The sequence below is a fragment of the Leuciscus leuciscus genome, assembly GCF_965113295.1.
Source record: "Leuciscus leuciscus genome assembly, chromosome: 7".
NCBI lineage: Eukaryota > Metazoa > Chordata > Actinopteri > Cypriniformes > Leuciscidae > Leuciscus > Leuciscus leuciscus.
This window is the reverse complement of record NC_138731.1, coordinates 26250011-26270581: the sequence shown is the minus strand read 5'-3', so window position 1 is coordinate 26270581 and position 20571 is coordinate 26250011. Positions and strand designations below refer to the sequence as shown.

Below are 20571 nucleotides of genomic sequence, written 5' to 3'. Positions count from 1 at the left end.
AGGATGGAGACCCCTCAACACGGGGGCAGCTCTCCAGTACGTGAGGGACAGTGTCTTCACCGCCTCTGCGGGGAGTAGAAAGCAAGAGGGTGTCCCTCAGATTCTTATCCTCCTCAGTGGAGGACGGTCAGGCGATAACATAGATACACCTGCCTCCACCCTAAAAGAGAGCGGAATCTTGATTTTTGGCATCGGCACCAGAAATTCGAGCAGAGAGGTGCAGAGAATTGCCAACGACCCTACCTATGCACAGTCCATCAATGAATTTTCTGACCTTCCCAGTGTCCAGCAGCAGTTTATCAGCTCCCTCAACAATGCGCTTGGACAAGTCAAGCCGATGACACCTACTGTGGCGGGTAAGACAGATTATCACACGTCTCTAGAAAACAGCACACTGAGCTCTCCTTGCAAAGCGTGCCGTAGACACTAAACGGTTTATGTTAGCGATGCATGTTAGCAGAGGCGGGGGGAAATTAGCCTAACAAGCGATGGGTTTGAACTCTCTGGGGTGTTAAGCAGTGTTGCGTTTTAACGTGTTTGTTTATTCGCTCCTTCGTCAGTTTTAGGCGCAGTTTTTGTCTTTTGATGAAAATATCCTTTAAATTATAGACCTCATTTTGCCGTATTCAGTAAGTTTAGGCAGTTTTACTCTGACCAAAATTAGATGCTATTTTTTAGCAGACAGTAATGACTGTTAGATTGGCTGTAAACCAGCTGAAAGGATAGGAGCGTTTTTTCCCTTTTGCAGTTGCCGACTAGAGCACACACACACCCACAGACAATATCAGATACCCAGGGCTCACGTGACTTTGTGTTCCATTCCATTACCCATAGCTGAGCGAAGGATGGCTAGGAGGGATGTGGTGTTCCTGCTGGATGGTTCAGATGGCACAAGGAGCTCTTTCCCTGCAATGCGTGACTTTGTTGAGAGGATGGTGGAGAGACTGAATGTGTCTGAGAAAGGAGACCATGTGTCTGTGGTCCAGTACAGCAGAGATCCAGAGGCCCATTTCTATCTTAACACATACTCAAGAAAGGAGGACGTGCTTGACACGCTCAGGGGTCTGATGCACAAAGGAGGGAGACCCCTCAACACAGGGGCAGCTCTGCAGTACGTGAGGGACAATGTCTTCACTGCCTCCTCTGGAAGCAGACTTGTAGAAGGTGTGCCTCAGTTACTGATTCTCCTGAGTGGTGGAAAGTCATTTGATAATGTTGACACACCAGCCTCATCCCTGAAAGAGCTGGGAGTGCTTATCTTTGCGATAGGGTCGAGGAGCTCAGACAGCAGGGAACTCCAGAAGATCTCCAATGAGCCTAGTTATGCACTCTCAGTGAGTGACTTTGCTGACCTTCCCAGTGTCCAACAGCAGCTTTTCACCAACATTAACACGGTCTTTGTAGAGGGAACGTCTAGCACCACCACGACGATAGGTAAGAAAAAAGCCAAACCGGCTTCCTGTAATTCCTCTCCTTTTATTATGGTCGTAGAGAAATGTGCCATGTTGTTCCTCTAGTTCTAATGAGTTGCGAAGGAAATGTACTTCCTCCTGAAGAGTAAAACTTTACGGGAGGTGGCGCGATATCGAAAACACAAAAAGCATGATCGAGCACCAAGTGTGTAATGCATTGTGTGTGTTTTTTTTTTTTTTTTTTCTCTCTCCTTACAATGTCCCCCACCTGACCCACGAATATGTCTGTTTTTAGCTGAGGGCCGTAGACAGAGGAGAGATGTTGTCTTCCTGCTGGATGGATCGGATGCCACTAGGAATGGGTTCCCAGCAATGAAAGAATTTGTGCAAAGAATGGTGGAGAAATTGGAAGTATCTGAGAACAGAGATCAAGTTTCTGTGGTCCAGTACAGCAGAGACCCAGAGGCCCATTTCTATCTAAACACTTTCAAGACAAAGGAAAAAATTCTTGACAGTGTCAGAGGTCTGCGGCACAAAGGAGGCAGACCCCTTTACACGGGGGCAGCGCTCCAGTACGTCATAGACAATGTCTTTACTGCCTCCTCCGGCAGCAGACGGGTGGAGGGTGTGCCGCAGATACTGGTTTTGCTTAGCGGGGGAAGGTCATTTGACAGTGTTGAGGCAGCAGCCTCCTCTCTGAAAGAGCTTGGCATCTTGACTTTTGGAATAGGATCGAGGGGCTCTGATAGCAGAGAATTGCAGAGAATTTCATACGACCCCAATTATGCTCTGTCCGTGTCCGACTTCAGTGAGCTTCCAAATGTCCAAGAGCAGCTCCTGGCCTCTGTCAAGGCTGTTTCAATTCCCATCACTCCAACTTCACAGACTGTTACCGGTACGTGCTTTGCAGTACTTTACAATACACTGTGTCTTGTTTTTCTCCATGATGTCTCTAACCATAGCTCAGAGAGTTAATGAGGTGATGAACCGATGTGTCATTCTGAAGGTTTATGAACGTTATGCACATTACTTGGTGTTAATGATGCTGCTTTCCCCCCTCCTAGCTGATTACGTCACACCCAGAAAGGACATAGTGTTTCTGCTGGACGGTTCAGATGGCACTAGGAATTCTTTCCCAGCTATGCGTGATTTTGTGCAGAGAGTAGTGGAGCAATACACCATAGAGGCAAACAGAGACCGTGTTTCTGTGGTGCAGTACAGTAGAGAAGCCGAGGTCCATTTCTATTTAAATAGCCACACGACAAAGGAAGAGGTTCTTGACCGTGTCAGAGGTCTGAAACACAAAGGAGGTAGACCCCTCTACACGGGGGCAGCTCTCCAGTACGTCAGAGACAATGTATTTACTGCCTCCTCCGGTAGCAGACGGCTGGAGGGTGTGCCGCAGATACTGATCTTGCTTAGCGGGGGAAGGTCATTCGACAGTGTTGATGCAGCAGCCTCCTCCCTGAAAGAGCTTGGCGTCTTGACCTTTGGAATTGGATCGAGGGGCTCTGATAGCAGAGAACTGCAGAGAATCTCATACGACCCCAGTTATGCTCTGTCCGTGACCGACTTCAGTGAGCTCCCAAATGTCCAAGAGCAGCTGCTGGCCTCTGTCCAGGCTGTTGCAATGCCCATCACTCCAGCTTCACCGACTCTCACTGGTATGTGCATGGCAGAACTTTATGACAGCTAGCTCACAGGCTGTGCTTTGTTGATCTCCCTAAGTAGTAATGAGCAGTGGGACCATTACCCACAGCTTAGGTAGTCGATGAGGTGGTTGAATTAATGTGACATTTTTAAGATGTTTTGAAATGACTTGGTGTTAATGATGCTGATTTCTTTTCCTAGCTGATGACGCCATACCCAGAAAGGACGTAGTGTTTTTGCTGGACGGTTCAGATGGCACTAGAAATACATTCCCAGCAATGCGTGATTTTGTGCAACGAGTAGTGGAGCTATTCAACATAGAGGCAAACAGAGACCGTGTTTCTGTGGTGCAGTACAGTAGAGACGCTGAGGTCAATTTCTATCTGAATACCTACGCAACAAAAGGGGAGATCCTGAACACTGTCAGAGGTCTGAGGCATAGAGGAGGGAGACCCCTCAACACGGGGGCAGCTCTCCAGTACGTGAGGGACAGTGTCTTCACCGCCTCTGCGGGGAGTAGAAAGCAAGAGGGTGTCCCTCAGATTCTTATCCTCCTCAGTGGAGGACGGTCAGGCGATAACATAGATACACCTGCCTCCACCCTAAAAGAGAGCGGAATCTTGATTTTTGGCATCGGCACCAGAAATTCGAGCAGAGAGGTGCAGAGAATTGCCAACGACCCTACCTATGCACAGTCCATCAATGAATTTTCTGACCTTCCCAGTGTCCAGCAGCAGTTTATCAGCTCCCTCAACAATGCGCTTGGACAAGTCAAGCCGATGACACCTACTGTGGCGGGTAAGACAGATTATCACACGTCTCTAGAAAACAGCACACTGAGCTCTCCTTGCAAAGCGTGCCGTAGACACTAAACGGTTTATGTTAGCGATGCATGTTAGCAGAGGCGGGGGGAAATTAGCCTAACAAGCGATGGGTTTGAACTCTCTGGGGTGTTAAGCAGTGTTGCGTTTTAACGTGTTTGTTTATTCGCTCCTTCGTCAGTTTTAGGCGCAGTTTTTGTCTTTTGATGAAAATATCCTTTAAATTATAGACCTCATTTTGCCGTATTCAGTAAGTTTAGGCAGTTTTACTCTGACCAAAATTAGATGCTATTTTTTAGCAGACAGTAATGACTGTTAGATTGGCTGTAAACCAGCTGAAAGGATAGGAGCGTTTTTTCCCTTTTGCAGTTGCCGACTAGAGCACACACACACCCACAGACAATATCAGATACCCAGGGCTCACGTGACTTTGTGTTCCATTCCATTACCCATAGCTGAGCGAAGGATGGCTAGGAGGGATGTGGTGTTCCTGCTGGATGGTTCAGATGGCACAAGGAGCTCTTTCCCTGCAATGCGTGACTTTGTTGAGAGGATGGTGGAGAGACTGAATGTGTCTGAGAAAGGAGACCATGTGTCTGTGGTCCAGTACAGCAGAGATCCAGAGGCCCATTTCTATCTTAACACATACTCAAGAAAGGAGGACGTGCTTGACACGCTCAGGGGTCTGATGCACAAAGGAGGGAGACCCCTCAACACAGGGGCAGCTCTGCAGTACGTGAGGGACAATGTCTTCACTGCCTCCTCTGGAAGCAGACTTGTAGAAGGTGTGCCTCAGTTACTGATTCTCCTGAGTGGTGGAAAGTCATTTGATAATGTTGACACACCAGCCTCATCCCTGAAAGAGCTGGGAGTGCTTATCTTTGCGATAGGGTCGAGGAGCTCAGACAGCAGGGAACTCCAGAAGATCTCCAATGAGCCTAGTTATGCACTCTCAGTGAGTGACTTTGCTGACCTTCCCAGTGTCCAACAGCAGCTTTTCACCAACATTAACACGGTCTTTGTAGAGGGAACGTCTAGCACCACCACGACGATAGGTAAGAAAAAAGCCAAACCGGCTTCCTGTAATTCCTCTCCTTTTATTATGGTCGTAGAGAAATGTGCCATGTTGTTCCTCTAGTTCTAATGAGTTGCGAAGGAAATGTACTTCCTCCTGAAGAGTAAAACTTTACGGGAGGTGGCGCGATATCGAAAACACAAAAAGCATGATCGAGCACCAAGTGTGTAATGCATTGTGTGTGTTTTTTTTTTTTTTTTTCTCTCTCCTTACAATGTCCCCCACCTGACCCACGAATATGTCTGTTTTTAGCTGAGGGCCGTAGACAGAGGAGAGATGTTGTCTTCCTGCTGGATGGATCGGATGCCACTAGGAATGGGTTCCCAGCAATGAAAGAATTTGTGCAAAGAATGGTGGAGAAATTGGAAGTATCTGAGAACAGAGATCAAGTTTCTGTGGTCCAGTACAGCAGAGACCCAGAGGCCCATTTCTATCTAAACACTTTCAAGACAAAGGAAAAAATTCTTGACAGTGTCAGAGGTCTGCGGCACAAAGGAGGCAGACCCCTTTACACGGGGGCAGCGCTCCAGTACGTCATAGACAATGTCTTTACTGCCTCCTCCGGCAGCAGACGGGTGGAGGGTGTGCCGCAGATACTGGTTTTGCTTAGCGGGGGAAGGTCATTTGACAGTGTTGAGGCAGCAGCCTCCTCTCTGAAAGAGCTTGGCATCTTGACTTTTGGAATAGGATCGAGGGGCTCTGATAGCAGAGAATTGCAGAGAATTTCATACGACCCCAATTATGCTCTGTCCGTGTCCGACTTCAGTGAGCTTCCAAATGTCCAAGAGCAGCTCCTGGCCTCTGTCAAGGCTGTTTCAATTCCCATCACTCCAACTTCACAGACTGTTACCGGTACGTGCTTTGCAGTACTTTACAATACACTGTGTCTTGTTTTTCTCCATGATGTCTCTAACCATAGCTCAGAGAGTTAATGAGGTGATGAACCGATGTGTCATTCTGAAGGTTTATGAACGTTATGCACATTACTTGGTGTTAATGATGCTGCTTTCCCCCCTCCTAGCTGATTACGTCACACCCAGAAAGGACATAGTGTTTCTGCTGGACGGTTCAGATGGCACTAGGAATTCTTTCCCAGCTATGCGTGATTTTGTGCAGAGAGTAGTGGAGCAATACACCATAGAGGCAAACAGAGACCGTGTTTCTGTGGTGCAGTACAGTAGAGAAGCCGAGGTCCATTTCTATTTAAATAGCCACACGACAAAGGAAGAGGTTCTTGACCGTGTCAGAGGTCTGAGACACAAAGGAGGTAGACCCCTCTACACGGGGGCAGCTCTCCAGTACGTCAGAGACAATGTATTTACTGCCTCCTCCGGCAGCAGACGGTTGGAGGGTGTGCCGCAGATACTGATCTTGCTTAGCGGGGGAAGGTCATTCGACAGTGTTGATGCAGCAGCCTCCTCCCTGAAAGAGCTTGGCGTCTTGACCTTTGGAATTGGATCGAGGGGCTCTGATAGCAGAGAACTGCAGAGAATCTCATACGACCCCAGTTATGCTCTGTCCGTGACCGACTTCAGTGAGCTCCCAAATGTCCAAGAGCAGCTGCTGGCCTCTGTCCAGGCTGTTGCAATGCCCATCACTCCAGCTTCACCGACTCTCACTGGTATGTGCATGGCAGAACTTTATGACAGCTAGCTCACAGGCTGTGCTTTGTTGATCTCCCTAAGTAGTAATGAGCAGTGGGACCATTACCCACAGCTTAGGTAGTCGATGAGGTGGTTGAATTAATGTGACATTTTTAAGATGTTTTGAAATGACTTGGTGTTAATGATGCTGATTTCTTTTCCTAGCTGATGACGCCATACCCAGAAAGGACGTAGTGTTTTTGCTGGACGGTTCAGATGGCACTAGAAATACATTCCCAGCAATGCGTGATTTTGTGCAACGAGTAGTGGAGCTATTCAACATAGAGGCAAACAGAGACCGTGTTTCTGTGGTGCAGTACAGTAGAGACGCTGAGGTCAATTTCTATCTGAATACCTACGCAACAAAAGGGGAGATCCTGAACACTGTCAGAGGTCTGAGGCATAGAGGAGGGAGACCCCTCAACACGGGGGCAGCTCTCCAGTACGTGAGGGACAGTGTCTTCACCGCCTCTGCGGGGAGTAGAAAGCAAGAGGGTGTCCCTCAGATTCTTATCCTCCTCAGTGGAGGACGGTCAGGCGATAACATAGATACACCTGCCTCCACCCTAAAAGAGAGCGGAATCTTGATTTTTGGCATCGGCACCAGAAATTCGAGCAGAGAGGTGCAGAGAATTGCCAACGACCCTACCTATGCACAGTCCATCAATGAATTTTCTGACCTTCCCAGTGTCCAGCAGCAGTTTATCAGCTCCCTCAACAATGCGCTTGGACAAGTCAAGCCGATGACACCTACTGTGGCGGGTAAGACAGATTATCACACGTCTCTAGAAAACAGCACACTGAGCTCTCCTTGCAAAGCGTGCCGTAGACACTAAACGGTTTATGTTAGCGATGCATGTTAGCAGAGGCGGGGGGAAATTAGCCTAACAAGCGATGGGTTTGAACTCTCTGGGGTGTTAAGCAGTGTTGCGTTTTAACGTGTTTGTTTATTCGCTCCTTCGTCAGTTTTAGGCGCAGTTTTTGTCTTTTGATGAAAATATCCTTTAAATTATAGACCTCATTTTGCCGTATTCAGTAAGTTTAGGCAGTTTTACTCTGACCAAAATTAGATGCTATTTTTTAGCAGACAGTAATGACTGTTAGATTGGCTGTAAACCAGCTGAAAGGATAGGAGCGTTTTTTCCCTTTTGCAGTTGCCGACTAGAGCACACACACACCCACAGACAATATCAGATACCCAGGGCTCACGTGACTTTGTGTTCCATTCCATTACCCATAGCTGAGCGAAGGATGGCTAGGAGGGATGTGGTGTTCCTGCTGGATGGTTCAGATGGCACAAGGAGCTCTTTCCCTGCAATGCGTGACTTTGTTGAGAGGATGGTGGAGAGACTGAATGTGTCTGAGAAAGGAGACCATGTGTCTGTGGTCCAGTACAGCAGAGATCCAGAGGCCCATTTCTATCTTAACACATACTCAAGAAAGGAGGACGTGCTTGACACGCTCAGGGGTCTGATGCACAAAGGAGGGAGACCCCTCAACACAGGGGCAGCTCTGCAGTACGTGAGGGACAATGTCTTCACTGCCTCCTCTGGAAGCAGACTTGTAGAAGGTGTGCCTCAGTTACTGATTCTCCTGAGTGGTGGAAAGTCATTTGATAATGTTGACACACCAGCCTCATCCCTGAAAGAGCTGGGAGTGCTTATCTTTGCGATAGGGTCGAGGAGCTCAGACAGCAGGGAACTCCAGAAGATCTCCAATGAGCCTAGTTATGCACTCTCAGTGAGTGACTTTGCTGACCTTCCCAGTGTCCAACAGCAGCTTTTCACCAACATTAACACGGTCTTTGTAGAGGGAACGTCTAGCACCACCACGACGATAGGTAAGAAAAAAGCCAAACCGGCTTCCTGTAATTCCTCTCCTTTTATTATGGTCGTAGAGAAATGTGCCATGTTGTTCCTCTAGTTCTAATGAGTTGCGAAGGAAATGTACTTCCTCCTGAAGAGTAAAACTTTACGGGAGGTGGCGCGATATCGAAAACACAAAAAGCATGATCGAGCACCAAGTGTGTAATGCATTGTGTGTGTTTTTTTTTTTTTTTTTCTCTCTCCTTACAATGTCCCCCACCTGACCCACGAATATGTCTGTTTTTAGCTGAGGGCCGTAGACAGAGGAGAGATGTTGTCTTCCTGCTGGATGGATCGGATGCCACTAGGAATGGGTTCCCAGCAATGAAAGAATTTGTGCAAAGAATGGTGGAGAAATTGGAAGTATCTGAGAACAGAGATCAAGTTTCTGTGGTCCAGTACAGCAGAGACCCAGAGGCCCATTTCTATCTAAACACTTTCAAGACAAAGGAAAAAATTCTTGACAGTGTCAGAGGTCTGCGGCACAAAGGAGGCAGACCCCTTTACACGGGGGCAGCGCTCCAGTACGTCATAGACAATGTCTTTACTGCCTCCTCCGGCAGCAGACGGGTGGAGGGTGTGCCGCAGATACTGGTTTTGCTTAGCGGGGGAAGGTCATTTGACAGTGTTGAGGCAGCAGCCTCCTCTCTGAAAGAGCTTGGCATCTTGACTTTTGGAATAGGATCGAGGGGCTCTGATAGCAGAGAATTGCAGAGAATTTCATACGACCCCAATTATGCTCTGTCCGTGTCCGACTTCAGTGAGCTTCCAAATGTCCAAGAGCAGCTCCTGGCCTCTGTCAAGGCTGTTTCAATTCCCATCACTCCAACTTCACAGACTGTTACCGGTACGTGCTTTGCAGTACTTTACAATACACTGTGTCTTGTTTTTCTCCATGATGTCTCTAACCATAGCTCAGAGAGTTAATGAGGTGATGAACCGATGTGTCATTCTGAAGGTTTATGAACGTTATGCACATTACTTGGTGTTAATGATGCTGCTTTCCCCCCTCCTAGCTGATTACGTCACACCCAGAAAGGACATAGTGTTTCTGCTGGACGGTTCAGATGGCACTAGGAATTCTTTCCCAGCTATGCGTGATTTTGTGCAGAGAGTAGTGGAGCAATACACCATAGAGGCAAACAGAGACCGTGTTTCTGTGGTGCAGTACAGTAGAGAAGCCGAGGTCCATTTCTATTTAAATAGCCACACGACAAAGGAAGAGGTTCTTGACCGTGTCAGAGGTCTGAGACACAAAGGAGGTAGACCCCTCTACACGGGGGCAGCTCTCCAGTACGTCAGAGACAATGTATTTACTGCCTCCTCCGGCAGCAGACGGTTGGAGGGTGTGCCGCAGATACTGATCTTGCTTAGCGGGGGAAGGTCATTCGACAGTGTTGATGCAGCAGCCTCCTCCCTGAAAGAGCTTGGCGTCTTGACCTTTGGAATTGGATCGAGGGGCTCTGATAGCAGAGAACTGCAGAGAATCTCATACGACCCCAGTTATGCTCTGTCCGTGACCGACTTCAGTGAGCTCCCAAATGTCCAAGAGCAGCTGCTGGCCTCTGTCCAGGCTGTTGCAATGCCCATCACTCCAGCTTCACCGACTCTCACTGGTATGTGCATGGCAGAACTTTATGACAGCTAGCTCACAGGCTGTGCTTTGTTGATCTCCCTAAGTAGTAATGAGCAGTGGGACCATTACCCACAGCTTAGGTAGTCGATGAGGTGGTTGAATTAATGTGACATTTTTAAGATGTTTTGAAATGACTTGGTGTTAATGATGCTGATTTCTTTTCCTAGCTGATGACGCCATACCCAGAAAGGACGTAGTGTTTTTGCTGGACGGTTCAGATGGCACTAGAAATACATTCCCAGCAATGCGTGATTTTGTGCAACGAGTAGTGGAGCTATTCAACATAGAGGCAAACAGAGACCGTGTTTCTGTGGTGCAGTACAGTAGAGACGCTGAGGTCAATTTCTATCTGAATACCTACGCAACAAAAGGGGAGATCCTGAACACTGTCAGAGGTCTGAGGCATAGAGGAGGGAGACCCCTCAACACGGGGGCAGCTCTCCAGTACGTGAGGGACAGTGTCTTCACCGCCTCTGCGGGGAGTAGAAAGCAAGAGGGTGTCCCTCAGATTCTTATCCTCCTCAGTGGAGGACGGTCAGGCGATAACATAGATACACCTGCCTCCACCCTAAAAGAGAGCGGAATCTTGATTTTTGGCATCGGCACCAGAAATTCGAGCAGAGAGGTGCAGAGAATTGCCAACGACCCTACCTATGCACAGTCCATCAATGAATTTTCTGACCTTCCCAGTGTCCAGCAGCAGTTTATCAGCTCCCTCAACAATGCGCTTGGACAAGTCAAGCCGATGACACCTACTGTGGCGGGTAAGACAGATTATCACACGTCTCTAGAAAACAGCACACTGAGCTCTCCTTGCAAAGCGTGCCGTAGACACTAAACGGTTTATGTTAGCGATGCATGTTAGCAGAGGCGGGGGGAAATTAGCCTAACAAGCGATGGGTTTGAACTCTCTGGGGTGTTAAGCAGTGTTGCGTTTTAACGTGTTTGTTTATTCGCTCCTTCGTCAGTTTTAGGCGCAGTTTTTGTCTTTTGATGAAAATATCCTTTAAATTATAGACCTCATTTTGCCGTATTCAGTAAGTTTAGGCAGTTTTACTCTGACCAAAATTAGATGCTATTTTTTAGCAGACAGTAATGACTGTTAGATTGGCTGTAAACCAGCTGAAAGGATAGGAGCGTTTTTTCCCTTTTGCAGTTGCCGACTAGAGCACACACACACCCACAGACAATATCAGATACCCAGGGCTCACGTGACTTTGTGTTCCATTCCATTACCCATAGCTGAGCGAAGGATGGCTAGGAGGGATGTGGTGTTCCTGCTGGATGGTTCAGATGGCACAAGGAGCTCTTTCCCTGCAATGCGTGACTTTGTTGAGAGGATGGTGGAGAGACTGAATGTGTCTGAGAAAGGAGACCATGTGTCTGTGGTCCAGTACAGCAGAGATCCAGAGGCCCATTTCTATCTTAACACATACTCAAGAAAGGAGGACGTGCTTGACACGCTCAGGGGTCTGATGCACAAAGGAGGGAGACCCCTCAACACAGGGGCAGCTCTGCAGTACGTGAGGGACAATGTCTTCACTGCCTCCTCTGGAAGCAGACTTGTAGAAGGTGTGCCTCAGTTACTGATTCTCCTGAGTGGTGGAAAGTCATTTGATAATGTTGACACACCAGCCTCATCCCTGAAAGAGCTGGGAGTGCTTATCTTTGCGATAGGGTCGAGGAGCTCAGACAGCAGGGAACTCCAGAAGATCTCCAATGAGCCTAGTTATGCACTCTCAGTGAGTGACTTTGCTGACCTTCCCAGTGTCCAACAGCAGCTTTTCACCAACATTAACACGGTCTTTGTAGAGGGAACGTCTAGCACCACCACGACGATAGGTAAGAAAAAAGCCAAACCGGCTTCCTGTAATTCCTCTCCTTTTATTATGGTCGTAGAGAAATGTGCCATGTTGTTCCTCTAGTTCTAATGAGTTGCGAAGGAAATGTACTTCCTCCTGAAGAGTAAAACTTTACGGGAGGTGGCGCGATATCGAAAACACAAAAAGCATGATCGAGCACCAAGTGTGTAATGCATTGTGTGTGTTTTTTTTTTTTTTTTTCTCTCTCCTTACAATGTCCCCCACCTGACCCACGAATATGTCTGTTTTTAGCTGAGGGCCGTAGACAGAGGAGAGATGTTGTCTTCCTGCTGGATGGATCGGATGCCACTAGGAATGGGTTCCCAGCAATGAAAGAATTTGTGCAAAGAATGGTGGAGAAATTGGAAGTATCTGAGAACAGAGATCAAGTTTCTGTGGTCCAGTACAGCAGAGACCCAGAGGCCCATTTCTATCTAAACACTTTCAAGACAAAGGAAAAAATTCTTGACAGTGTCAGAGGTCTGCGGCACAAAGGAGGCAGACCCCTTTACACGGGGGCAGCGCTCCAGTACGTCATAGACAATGTCTTTACTGCCTCCTCCGGCAGCAGACGGGTGGAGGGTGTGCCGCAGATACTGGTTTTGCTTAGCGGGGGAAGGTCATTTGACAGTGTTGAGGCAGCAGCCTCCTCTCTGAAAGAGCTTGGCATCTTGACTTTTGGAATAGGATCGAGGGGCTCTGATAGCAGAGAATTGCAGAGAATTTCATACGACCCCAATTATGCTCTGTCCGTGTCCGACTTCAGTGAGCTTCCAAATGTCCAAGAGCAGCTCCTGGCCTCTGTCAAGGCTGTTTCAATTCCCATCACTCCAACTTCACAGACTGTTACCGGTACGTGCTTTGCAGTACTTTACAATACACTGTGTCTTGTTTTTCTCCATGATGTCTCTAACCATAGCTCAGAGAGTTAATGAGGTGATGAACCGATGTGTCATTCTGAAGGTTTATGAACGTTATGCACATTACTTGGTGTTAATGATGCTGCTTTCCCCCCTCCTAGCTGATTACGTCACACCCAGAAAGGACATAGTGTTTCTGCTGGACGGTTCAGATGGCACTAGGAATTCTTTCCCAGCTATGCGTGATTTTGTGCAGAGAGTAGTGGAGCAATACACCATAGAGGCAAACAGAGACCGTGTTTCTGTGGTGCAGTACAGTAGAGAAGCCGAGGTCCATTTCTATTTAAATAGCCACACGACAAAGGAAGAGGTTCTTGACCGTGTCAGAGGTCTGAGACACAAAGGAGGTAGACCCCTCTACACGGGGGCAGCTCTCCAGTACGTCAGAGACAATGTATTTACTGCCTCCTCCGGCAGCAGACGGTTGGAGGGTGTGCCGCAGATACTGATCTTGCTTAGCGGGGGAAGGTCATTCGACAGTGTTGATGCAGCAGCCTCCTCCCTGAAAGAGCTTGGCGTCTTGACCTTTGGAATTGGATCGAGGGGCTCTGATAGCAGAGAACTGCAGAGAATCTCATACGACCCCAGTTATGCTCTGTCCGTGACCGACTTCAGTGAGCTCCCAAATGTCCAAGAGCAGCTGCTGGCCTCTGTCCAGGCTGTTGCAATGCCCATCACTCCAGCTTCACCGACTCTCACTGGTATGTGCATGGCAGAACTTTATGACAGCTAGCTCACAGGCTGTGCTTTGTTGATCTCCCTAAGTAGTAATGAGCAGTGGGACCATTACCCACAGCTTAGGTAGTCGATGAGGTGGTTGAATTAATGTGACATTTTTAAGATGTTTTGAAATGACTTGGTGTTAATGATGCTGATTTCTTTTCCTAGCTGATGACGCCATACCCAGAAAGGACGTAGTGTTTTTGCTGGACGGTTCAGATGGCACTAGAAATACATTCCCAGCAATGCGTGATTTTGTGCAACAAGTAGTGGAGCTATTCAACATAGAGGCAAACAGAGACCGTGTTTCTGTGGTGCAGTACAGTAGAGACGCTGAGGTCAATTTCTATCTGAATACCTACGCAACAAAAGGGGAGATCCTGAACACTGTCAGAGGTCTGAGGCATAGAGGAGGGAGACCCCTCAACACGGGGGCAGCTCTCCAGTACGTGAGGGACAGTGTCTTCACCGCCTCTGCGGGGAGTAGAAAGCAAGAGGGTGTCCCTCAGATTCTTATCCTCCTCAGTGGAGGACGGTCAGGCGATAACATAGATACACCTGCCTCCACCCTAAAAGAGAGCGGAATCTTGATTTTTGGCATCGGCACCAGAAATTCGAGCAGAGAGGTGCAGAGAATTGCCAACGACCCTACCTATGCACAGTCCATCAATGAATTTTCTGACCTTCCCAGTGTCCAGCAGCAGTTTATCAGCTCCCTCAACAATGCGCTTGGACAAGTCAAGCCGATGACACCTACTGTGGCGGGTAAGACAGATTATCACACGTCTCTAGAAAACAGCACACTGAGCTCTCCTTGCAAAGCGTGCCGTAGACACTAAACGGTTTATGTTAGCGATGCATGTTAGCAGAGGCGGGGGGAAATTAGCCTAACAAGCGATGGGTTTGAACTCTCTGGGGTGTTAAGCAGTGTTGCGTTTTAACGTGTTTGTTTATTCGCTCCTTCGTCAGTTTTAGGCGCAGTTTTTGTCTTTTGATGAAAATATCCTTTAAATTATAGACCTCATTTTGCCGTATTCAGTAAGTTTAGGCAGTTTTACTCTGACCAAAATTAGATGCTATTTTTTAGCAGACAGTAATGACTGTTAGATTGGCTGTAAACCAGCTGAAAGGATAGGAGCGTTTTTTCCCTTTTGCAGTTGCCGACTAGAGCACACACACACCCACAGACAATATCAGATACCCAGGGCTCACGTGACTTTGTGTTCCATTCCATTACCCATAGCTGAGCGAAGGATGGCTAGGAGGGATGTGGTGTTCCTGCTGGATGGTTCAGATGGCACAAGGAGCTCTTTCCCTGCAATGCGTGACTTTGTTGAGAGGATGGTGGAGAGACTGAATGTGTCTGAGAAAGGAGACCATGTGTCTGTGGTCCAGTACAGCAGAGATCCAGAGGCCCATTTCTATCTTAACACATACTCAAGAAAGGAGGACGTGCTTGACACGCTCAGGGGTCTGATGCACAAAGGAGGGAGACCCCTCAACACAGGGGCAGCTCTGCAGTACGTGAGGGACAATGTCTTCACTGCCTCCTCTGGAAGCAGACTTGTAGAAGGTGTGCCTCAGTTACTGATTCTCCTGAGTGGTGGAAAGTCATTTGATAATGTTGACACACCAGCCTCATCCCTGAAAGAGCTGGGAGTGCTTATCTTTGCGATAGGGTCGAGGAGCTCAGACAGCAGGGAACTCCAGAAGATCTCCAATGAGCCTAGTTATGCACTCTCAGTGAGTGACTTTGCTGACCTTCCCAGTGTCCAACAGCAGCTTTTCACCAACATTAACACGGTCTTTGTAGAGGGAACGTCTAGCACCACCACGACGATAGGTAAGAAAAAAGCCAAACCGGCTTCCTGTAATTCCTCTCCTTTTATTATGGTCGTAGAGAAATGTGCCATGTTGTTCCTCTAGTTCTAATGAGTTGCGAAGGAAATGTACTTCTTCCTGAAGAGTAAAACTTTACGGGAGGTGGCGCGATATCGAAAACACAAAAAGCATGATCGAGCACCAAGTGTGTAATGCATTGTGTGTGTTTTTTTTTTTTTTTTTTCTCTCCTTACAATGTCCCCCACCTGACCCACGAATATGTCTGTTTTTAGCTGAGGGCCGTAGACAGAGGAGAGATGTTGTCTTCCTGCTGGATGGATCGGATGCCACTAGGAATGGGTTCCCAGCAATGAAAGAATTTGTGCAAAGAATGGTGGAGAAATTGGAAGTATCTGAGAACAGAGATCAAGTTTCTGTGGTCCAGTACAGCAGAGACCCAGAGGCCCATTTCTATCTAAACACTTTCAAGACAAAGGAAAAAATTCTTGACAGTGTCAGAGGTCTGCGGCACAAAGGAGGCAGACCCCTTTACACGGGGGCAGCGCTCCAGTACGTCATAGACAATGTCTTTACTGCCTCCTCCGGCAGCAGACGGGTGGAGGGTGTGCCGCAGATACTGGTTTTGCTTAGCGGGGGAAGGTCATTTGACAGTGTTGAGGCAGCAGCCTCCTCTCTGAAAGAGCTTGGCATCTTGACTTTTGGAATAGGATCGAGGGGCTCTGATAGCAGAGAATTGCAGAGAATTTCATACGACCCCAATTATGCTCTGTCCGTGTCCGACTTCAGTGAGCTTCCAAATGTCCAAGAGCAGCTCCTGGCCTCTGTCAAGGCTGTTTCAATTCCCATCACTCCAACTTCACAGACTGTTACCGGTACGTGCTTTGCAGTACTTTACAATACACTGTGTCTTGTTTTTCTCCATGATGTCTCTAACCATAGCTCAGAGAGTTAATGAGGTGATGAACCGATGTGTCATTCTGAAGGTTTATGAACGTTATGCACATTACTTGGTGTTAATGATGCTGCTTTCCCCCCTCCTAGCTGATTACGTCACACCCAGAAAGGACATAGTGTTTCTGCTGGACGGTTCAGATGGCACTAGGAATTCTTTCCCAGCTATGCGTGATTTTGTGCAGAGAGTAGTGGAGCAATACACCATAGAGGCAAACAGAGACCGTGTTTCTGTGGTGCAGTACAGTAGAGAAGCCGAGGTCCATTTCTATTTAAATAGCCACACGACAAAGGAAGAGGTTCTTGACCGTGTCAGAGGTCTGAGACACAAAGGAGGTAGACCCCTCTACACGGGGGCAGCTCTCCAGTACGTCAGAGACAATGTATTTACTGCCTCCTCCGGCAGCAGACGGCTGGAGGGTGTGCCGCAGATACTGATCTTGCTTAGCGGGGGAAGGTCATTCGACAGTGTTGATGCAGCAGCCTCCTCCCTGAAAGAGCTTGGCGTCTTGACCTTTGGAATTGGATCGAGGGGCTCTGATAGCAGAGAACTGCAGAGAATCTCATACGACCCCAGTTATGCTCTGTCCGTGACCGACTTCAGTGAGCTCCCAAATGTCCAAGAGCAGCTGCTGGCCTCTGTCCAGGCTGTTGCAATGCCCATCACTCCAGCTTCACCGACTCTCACTGGTATGTGCATGGCAGAACTTTATGACAGCTAGCTCACAGGCTGTGCTTTGTTGATCTCCCTAAGTAGTAATGAGCAGTGGGACCATTACCCACAGCTTAGGTAGTCGATGAGGTGGTTGAATTAATGTGACATTTTTAAGATGTTTTGAAATGACTTGGTGTTAATGATGCTGATTTCTTTTCCTAGCTGATGACGCCATACCCAGAAAGGACGTAGTGTTTTTGCTGGACGGTTCAGATGGCACTAGAAATACATTCCCAGCAATGCGTGATTTTGTGCAACGAGTAGTGGAGCTATTCAACATAGAGGCAAACAGAGACCGTGTTTCTGTGGTGCAGTACAGTAGAGACGCTGAGGTCAATTTCTATCTGAATACCTACGCAACAAAAGGGGAGATCCTGAACACTGTCAGAGGTCTGAGGCATAGAGGAGGGAGACCCCTCAACACGGGGGCAGCTCTCCAGTACGTGAGGGACAGTGTCTTCACCGCCTCTGCGGGGAGTAGAAAGCAAGAGGGTGTCCCTCAGATTCTTATCCTCCTCAGTGGAGGACGGTCAGGCGATAACATAGATACACCTGCCTCCACCCTAAAAGAGAGCGGAATCTTGATTTTTGGCATCGGCACCAGAAATTCGAGCAGAGAGGTGCAGAGAATTGCCAACGACCCTACCTATGCACAGTCCATCAATGAATTTTCTGACCTTCCCAGTGTCCAGCAGCAGTTTATCAGCTCCCTCAACAATGCGCTTGGACAAGTCAAGCCGATGACACCTACTGTGGCGGGTAAGACAGATTATCACACGTCTCTAGAAAACAGCACACTGAGCTCTCCTTGCAAAGCGTGCCGTAGACACTAAACGGTTTATGTTAGCGATGCATGTTAGCAGAGGCGGGGGGAAATTAGCCTAACAAGCGATGGGTTTGAACTCTCTGGGGTGTTAAGCAGTGTTGCGTTTTAACGTGTTTGTTTATTCGCTCCTTCGTCAGTTTTAGGCGCAGTTTTTGTCTTTTGATGAAAATATCCTTTAAATTATAGACCTCATTTTGCCGTATTCAGTAAGTTTAGGCAGTTTTACTCTGACCAAAATTAGATGCTATTTTTTAGCAGACAGTAATGACTGTTAGATTGGCTGTAAACCAGCTGAAAGGATAGGAGCGTTTTTTCCCTTTTGCAGTTGCCGACTAGAGCACACACACACCCACAGACAATATCAGATACCCAGGGCTCACGTGACTTTGTGTTCCATTCCATTACCCATAGCTGAGCGAAGGATGGCTAGGAGGGATGTGGTGTTCCTGCTGGATGGTTCAGATGGCACAAGGAGCTCTTTCCCTGCAATGCGTGACTTTGTTGAGAGGATGGTGGAGAGACTGAATGTGTCTGAGAAAGGAGACCATGTGTCTGTGGTCCAGTACAGCAGAGATCCAGAGGCCCATTTCTATCTTAACACATACTCAAGAAAGGAGGACGTGCTTGACACGCTCAGGGGTCTGATGCACAAAGGAGGGAGACCCCTCAACACAGGGGCAGCTCTGCAGTACGTGAGGGACAATGTCTTCACTGCCTCCTCTGGAAGCAGACTTGTAGAAGGTGTGCCTCAGTTACTGATTCTCCTGAGTGGTGGAAAGTCATTTGATAATGTTGACACACCAGCCTCATCCCTGAAAGAGCTGGGAGTGCTTATCTTTGCGATAGGGTCGAGGAGCTCAGACAGCAGGGAACTCCAGAAGATCTCCAATGAGCCTAGTTATGCACTCTCAGTGAGTGACTTTGCTGACCTTCCCAGTGTCCAACAGCAGCTTTTCACCAACATTAACACGGTCTTTGTAGAGGGAACGTCTAGCACCACCACGACGATAGGTAAGAAAAAAGCCAAACCGGCTTCCTGTAATTCCTCTCCTTTTATTATGGTCGTAGAGAAATGTGCCATGTTGTTCCTCTAGTTCTAATGAGTTGCGAAGGAAATGTACTTCCTCCTGAAGAGTAAAACTTTACGGGAGGTGGCGCGATATCGAAAACACAAAAAGCATGATCGAGCACCAAGTGTGTAATGCATTGTGTGTGTTTTTTTTTTTTTTTTTCTCTCTCCTTACAATGTCCCCCACCTGACCCACGAATATGTCTGTTTTTAGCTGAGGGCCGTAGACAGAGGAGAGATGTTGTCTTCCTGCTGGATGGATCGGATGCCACTAGGAATGGGTTCCCAGCAATGAAAGAATTTGTGCAAAGAATGGTGGAGAAATTGGAAGTATCTGAGAACAGAGATCAAGTTTCTGTGGTCCAGTACAGCAGAGACCCAGAGGCCCATTTCTATCTAAACACTTTCAAGACAAAGGAAAAAATTCTTGACAGTGTCAGAGGTCTGCGGCACAAAGGAGGCAGACCCCTTTACACGGGGGCAGCGCTCCAGTACGTCATAGACAATGTCTTTACTGCCTCCTCCGGCAGCAGACGGGTGGAGGGTGTGCCGCAGATACTGGTTTTGCTTAGCGGGGGAAGGTCATTTGACAGTGTTGAGGCAGCAGCCTCCTCTCTGAAAGAGCTTGGCATCTTGACTTTTGGAATAGGATCGAGGGGCTCTGATAGCAGAGAATTGCAGAGAATTTCATACGACCCCAATTATGCTCTGTCCGTGTCCGACTTCAGTGAGCTTCCAAATGTCCAAGAGCAGCTCCTGGCCTCTGTCAAGGCTGTTTCAATTCCCATCACTCCAACTTCACAGACTGTTACCGGTACGTGCTTTGCAGTACTTTACAATACACTGTGTCTTGTTTTTCTCCATGATGTCTCTAACCATAGCTCAGAGAGTTAATGAGGTGATGAACCGATGTGTCATTCTGAAGGTTTATGAACGTTATGCACATTACTTGGTGTTAATGATGCTGCTTTCCCCCCTCCTAGCTGATTACGTCACACCCAGAAAGGACATAGTGTTTCTGCTGGACGGTTCAGATGGCACTAGGAATTCTTTCCCAGCTATGCGTGATTTTGTGCAGAGAGTAGTGGAGCAATACACCATAGAGGCAAACAGAGACCGTGTTTCTGTGGTGCAGTACAGTAGAGAAGCCGAGGTCCATTTCTATTTAAATAGCCACACGACAAAGGAAGAGGTTCTTGACCGTGTCAGAGGTCTGAGACACAAAGGAGGTAGACCCCTCTACACGGGGGCAGCTCTCCAGTACGTCAGAGACAATGTATTTACTGCCTCCTCCGGCAGCAGACGGTTGGAGGGTGTGCCGCAGATACTGATCTTGCTTAGCGGGGGAAGGTCATTCGACAGTGTTGATGCAGCAGCCTCCTCCCTGAAAGAGCTTGGCGTCTTGACCTTTGGAATTGGATCGAGGGGCTCTGATAGCAGAGAACTGCAGAGAATCTCATACGACCCCAGTTATGCTCTGTCCGTGACCGACTTCAGTGAGCTCCCAAATGTCCAAGAGCAGCTGCTGGCCTCTGTCCAGGCTGTTGCAATGCCCATCACTCCA

General features: G+C 48.0%; 6 protein-coding genes and 1 pseudogene across 14 annotated transcripts in view; all 7 read left to right on the top strand.

The window, feature by feature from the left end:
- LOC309503725 (collagen alpha-3(VI) chain-like) overlaps positions 1-20571 on the top strand; it is a 113209-nt gene that overhangs the window by 47735 nt on the left and 44903 nt on the right. The window lies entirely within an intron of this gene.
- LOC309502579 (collagen alpha-3(VI) chain-like) lies at positions 22-6613 on the top strand (annotated as a pseudogene). Its single transcript has 6 exons — positions 22-1497; positions 1630-3103; positions 3264-3860; positions 4114-4133; positions 4203-5008; positions 5116-6613. The product of its transcript is annotated as a collagen alpha-3(VI) chain-like (transcript).
- Positions 6649-12818, top strand: LOC309502578 (collagen alpha-3(VI) chain-like; the record flags this gene model as incomplete). The annotated part of the gene is given in 9 exon segments (XM_082174983.1): positions 6649-6679; positions 6767-7363; positions 7842-8511; positions 8619-9321; positions 9323-10109; positions 10270-10866; positions 11120-11139; positions 11209-12014; positions 12122-12818. Coding segments are annotated over 9 exon segments (4908 nt in total), but the record flags the coding sequence as incomplete, so codon positions are not given.
- LOC309503732 (collagen alpha-3(VI) chain-like) lies at positions 12868-13634 on the top strand (the record flags this gene model as incomplete). Its single annotated transcript, XM_082176506.1, has 1 exon — positions 12868-13634. The coding sequence occupies one exon, from the start codon at positions 12868-12870 to the stop codon at positions 13615-13617; it is 750 nt and encodes a 249-aa protein (XP_082032632.1). The 3' UTR covers positions 13618-13634.
- Positions 13655-15530, top strand: LOC309502577 (collagen alpha-3(VI) chain-like; the record flags this gene model as incomplete). Its single annotated transcript, XM_082174982.1, has 3 exons — positions 13655-13685; positions 13773-14437; positions 14712-15530. 3 exons carry the CDS (start codon positions 13655-13657, stop codon positions 15528-15530), a joined length of 1515 nt encoding a protein of 504 aa, XP_082031108.1.
- LOC309502576 (collagen alpha-3(VI) chain-like) lies at positions 15616-17945 on the top strand (the record flags this gene model as incomplete). Its single annotated transcript, XM_082174981.1, has 3 exons — positions 15616-16332; positions 16430-17087; positions 17275-17945. 3 exons carry the CDS (start codon positions 15616-15618, stop codon positions 17943-17945), a joined length of 2046 nt encoding a protein of 681 aa, XP_082031107.1.
- LOC309503736 (collagen alpha-3(VI) chain-like) lies at positions 17148-19047 on the top strand. The gene has a single exon (XM_082176509.1). The coding sequence runs from the start codon at positions 18361-18363 to the stop codon at positions 19030-19032; it is 672 nt and encodes a 223-aa protein (XP_082032635.1). The 5' UTR covers positions 17148-18360; the 3' UTR covers positions 19033-19047.